Source organism: Gavialis gangeticus, unplaced genomic scaffold (assembly GCF_001723915.1).
Source record: "Gavialis gangeticus isolate Ggan-Ray unplaced genomic scaffold, GavGan_comp1, whole genome shotgun sequence".
Classification (NCBI taxonomy): domain Eukaryota; kingdom Metazoa; phylum Chordata; order Crocodylia; family Gavialidae; genus Gavialis; species Gavialis gangeticus.
The window spans coordinates 20,221,678-20,225,915 of record NW_017729003.1 but is presented as its reverse complement, the minus strand read 5'-3'; the positions used below and the strand labels follow the sequence as shown (position 1 = coordinate 20,225,915).

The following is a 4,238-nucleotide window of genomic DNA, read 5'->3' as shown; positions in this document are numbered from 1 at the left end:
CCTGGCCTTAGAAAGACCTCATAGTTCTTTACAGAACTTAACTCAATTTACAAGGGGAAATACATTTACTGACAACAGCAACACTTTAACTCTACTCACAGTTACTACTTACAGTTTCTGCTTACAGAGTGGGTCTGAAAATTCTGGCAGCAAAAAGGTTGGATAGAGTAAGCCTCAAGCAGTGAATCAGGAAGACACAGAGACAGCCTCTTACTGAAAAGCCCCACTAGAGATTTCAAAAGGTCTCTTACCTTGGTTTGGCACCAGGTCTTCAGTGAAGAGATGTCTGTGTCCCAACTGATCACTCTGGACATCTCTGTCCGAGCCATGGCACCATAATTGTGGAAGAAATCAAACTCTGCATTGTGTTTTGTATTAGAATTCACAGACTCAGTCTAAGTTTATTGGCGACTATACCATACGATAGTAGGGAGGAGATCTAACAGAACTCCCCCCCTCTACAAGTTAACATACCTTTTTATACTTTCTATTGTGAAAACATACATGATTTAAACAAAGCATCCTTGAAAAGAAAGTCAGGGGTAAATCATAACAGTTGCTTGCTTAGCAACACGTTTTGTTTTGAGAACTGTTATCACCTTTTTGCTTTTAGGAAAGGAAGAACATTTGTTTTAAAAGAACTGTGCATGGAGTTGTAATAAGCAGAAGATTTTTTCTTATTTTAAAACATTTTAAAATACGAAGCAAGACCATCTCTTTTTCTTCACTCTCTTTTCTTAGTCATGTTAGAGGCCTGAATTAATCTACTTCAATAACTACAGCAGTGCTTACCAACCAGTCGATCTCAACTGACTGGTTGACAGTGGATCTCAGTCTGTCAGAGGCTCCATAATTGGGAGCAGCAGGATGCATGTAAAAGGGCTGGGCCACACCTCCTGCCACCTGGGCTAGGCTGGGTGAGTGGGCAGCTTATTTGGGAGGTCGGAGGGAGGTGGGCTAGGGGCCAAGACAGGCAGGGGAGGGTGCTGTAGATTCTGGGATGCCAAAAAGTGATCTTTACCGTAAAAAGGTTACAGGCACTATAAGCTGCTTGATTTCATTTTCAAGAAAATTCCCTGCTCCCTCCACACAGCTAACCGTGGTGACCAGAATTCTTTCAATTGTTTTCGTCTCGTTCCTTACATTCATTTGTGGCCTGTCTGACATTTAGAGCAGTGGTCTCCAACTTTTTTAAGTAGGAGATCACTTTTTGAATTAAAAAGCAACCCAGGATCTACCCCATGCCCACCCCTACCCCTGGCTGCCCAGCAGGTCAGGCTGTGGGAAGGGGGGGGGCAGGGGAGGGAAGTGCAGATCAGGGTAGTGGGAGAAAAAATGATTTGGGGGCACCCCCCCCACCAGGTAAGCCTGTGGGGGGAGGGGTGGGAGGAGGGGAAAGGGCAGTTTGGAGGGGCAGATTGAGGCCCCAGCAGTGAGGGAGGGAGCGGGGCACAGGCAGGAGCAGGGGCTGGGGTGAGTAGGGCTCCAGCTGGGCCGGGTGGTGGGACAAGTGAAGGCCTGGGGGGCTCCACTCACCTCAGGCCCTGCTCCTGCCTGTGCCCCACTCCTTCCCTCACTGCTGCTTCCTTGATCTGCCCCACCCATGGTGGTGAGGGAGGGAGTGGGGCTGGGGTGGGACATGTGACGGAGCCAGGAGCAGCTTGTCTGGGGGGTACCCAACACGGGGAGGAGGTGGCAGCTCCGGCCACTACACATGCACCAGGAAGTTATGGGGGCTGTGTCCCCCAGATCTGTGCACAGGGAAGGATGGGCTACTGCTGTGGGCTGGGGTCACTCCAGGCTCTTCCTGGCTGGGGGACTGGGCTGCGCTGCGCTCAGATAGTGGCAGTGCTGGGAGGAAGGTCAGGGAGCTACATCGAATTTTTGGGTGGCTGCAGCCTCCCTCATAGGCCTGCTCCCAGTGCTGCAGCCTGCCCCAAGTGCAACCCCGCCTCTGGGAAGAGACCAGCACCACCCTGCCCCAGCCTGCAGCAGCAGCCTGCCCTGCATGCAGACTGGGGGCACATGCCCCCTCATGCCCTCCCACGGTAGCTTCAGTGGGGCTCAGGGTGCAAAGCCGAGAATGTAGCGGCAGCCGCCTCTGCGCTGTGCACAGATCGGGGGGGCGCCCCCTAGGCCTCCACCAGGGTGTGTGCACTGGTGGGAGTTCCCCTCCATGAGCCACCAGGGCTCAATCCTCCCACCACCTGGCCTGGCTAGGGCCCTACTCAGCCCCTGCTCCTGCCTGTGCCACACTCTGTCCCTCACTGCTGGGGCCTTGATCTGATCCCCTCCCCATCCCCATCCCAACCCCACATACTGACTTGCTGGGCACGCATGCACACATGCACTTAGCCTCCCCCAGCCTCAGATGGGCTGCAAGAGGCTCTGCGATCAAGCAGCCAATTGCGATCAACTGGTTGGTGACAACTGATTTAGAGCCTGCTTTGGAGCAGGGATTATTTTAGCCTGGAAATACAGTCCCTACCCAAGTGAGATTGAGGTCTATGACTGAAACTCCCAAGTGTTACAATAGGAGAAACCAAACAAGAACTGCAGAACTGCAAACCAGAATGAATGCATACTGGAAATCCATCAGACAAAAATATCCAATTACCTGCAGGTACCCACTTCTCACAAGACAACCACTCCCTCTCCAATCTTTCAATTCTAATTCTCAAAGGGAATTTACAAAACAACTTTTGCAGACAAGCTTACGAACTTCACTTCATATATTTACTGGATACAAAAATCATGGCCCTAATATGGATTTATGACACATTACCTGAAATGTGACACCTGCCTGAAATGTGACACACCATGTACCTACCTTTAGCTGACCACCTGCATTCCTTCACACTTTTCCTTCCCTTTCCCCCACCTCTTATCTCTACTCTTTGTCTTCCAAACTTCAGCTCACTTGCCTCTTCACAGACTTCTTGGTTACTTTAGCTTATTGGTTCCCAACCTCAGGGCGGACCTAAATCAGGGTCATGGGGGCTCCTCAGTAGTGTCATGAAGGGCCCACACACATACACACACTCACATGCATGGCCCAGAACCTTGCCTGACAATAATCCAGGTGACCCATCCCAGGCCCCCTCTGTTGTTCCAGGTGAAGACTAAAGTGACTCCTGTCATGCTAGTACCACGAGACAGGGCAGAAAGGAGCCCCAAGGCTGCCGGCTCCAAGCCTGCAGGGCCTGCTTGTGCCCCCTCCCGGTCAGTCCGCTTGGTTCTGGGGCTTGGGCAGGGGCGGCGCGGGAGAACTCCGTCAGCCAGGCACCATACTCGCTCCTTGCCCCCAGGCCCGAGTCAGGCTTCCCGCCGCCACAGAGCGAGAGGCCGGGAGCTGAGTGCTGTCCGGGCAGGTACCAAGCAGCGAGGCCTCACCCACAGCAACTGTTCACTAGCCCAACCCAGCAAACGCAAATACACAAAACCACCTTCGTCCTCCGCCAAGCTTGAGTGGGCCTTCTGCGCCTGCGCGGGCGGAAGCAGCCAATCGGTGGGGGGGCGTGGTGTACGCTCACAACGAGGTTGCGGCTGGGCGGGGTTCTCGGGGCGGCGGTGAGATGGTGTCGTGGGTCATCTCGCGCGTTGTCGTGTAAGTGGGGGAGGGGCGTCCGGTGCTCGGGCTCGGAGCAGAGCTGCTGCAAGTTTCCCTGAGCTCGGTCGGGGCGAGCTGCTCCGCTCGCTTTTCGCCGTCGGGCTGCGGGGGCTGCCGCGCGGTGGGCCTGGGCCGGACTCATTCGGGCTACAACCTGTGATTCCGCGTGACCCGCTCAGCTCCTGCCTTTTGCTACGCGGCTCCCTTCAAAAGAGCGGGCGCATCATGCAGCCGCGCCCGTGCGGAGCGAGCGGTGATTCTGTGGCTTGCGACAGCACCTGGTCGGGGTCTTCCGCACGAGTCGGAAGAAGGTCGGAGCCGCGGGCGCGGCTGTGCGGCCTTCCCAACGCTCGGGCTTCTGAGCCCCCGCCGTCGCTTCAGCCCCTAAGCGCGGAGCCCGCTTGGGTTACTTGTCCTTCCTCCCTCCCTCTGACCCGCCCGTGTGCTGCAAGCCTGCTGAGACTGGACCTGCAGGGCTGGGCGGGTAGCAGGCGATGGGTAGATATGGTGGAGTGCTGTAGTACAAAGTTTGGGGCTTGGGGCCAACCCCTCAGTGGCAGCCCACCCTCGCTCCATGCACAGATGCAGGAGTGCATGCAGGAGCTGCCCTCCCTTATCCCCACTCTCC

General features: G+C 55.2%; 1 protein-coding gene across 2 annotated transcripts in view; it reads left to right on the top strand.

The window, feature by feature from the left end:
* Positions 1-3,518: 3,518 nt before the first annotated feature.
* Positions 3,519-4,238, top strand: part of REEP3 (receptor accessory protein 3) — a 101,270-nt gene continuing 100,550 nt past the window's right edge. Inside the window, exon 1 of one of the 2 annotated variants that reach the window (XM_019507888.1) lies at positions 3,519-3,607. In XM_019507888.1, the coding sequence (XP_019363433.1) occupies positions 3,576-3,607 (32 nt within the window). In that variant the 5' untranslated portion in view covers positions 3,519-3,575. Of the gene's footprint in view, positions 3,612-4,238 lie in introns of both variants that reach the window. The other variant, XM_019507889.1, reaches the window with a different exon arrangement.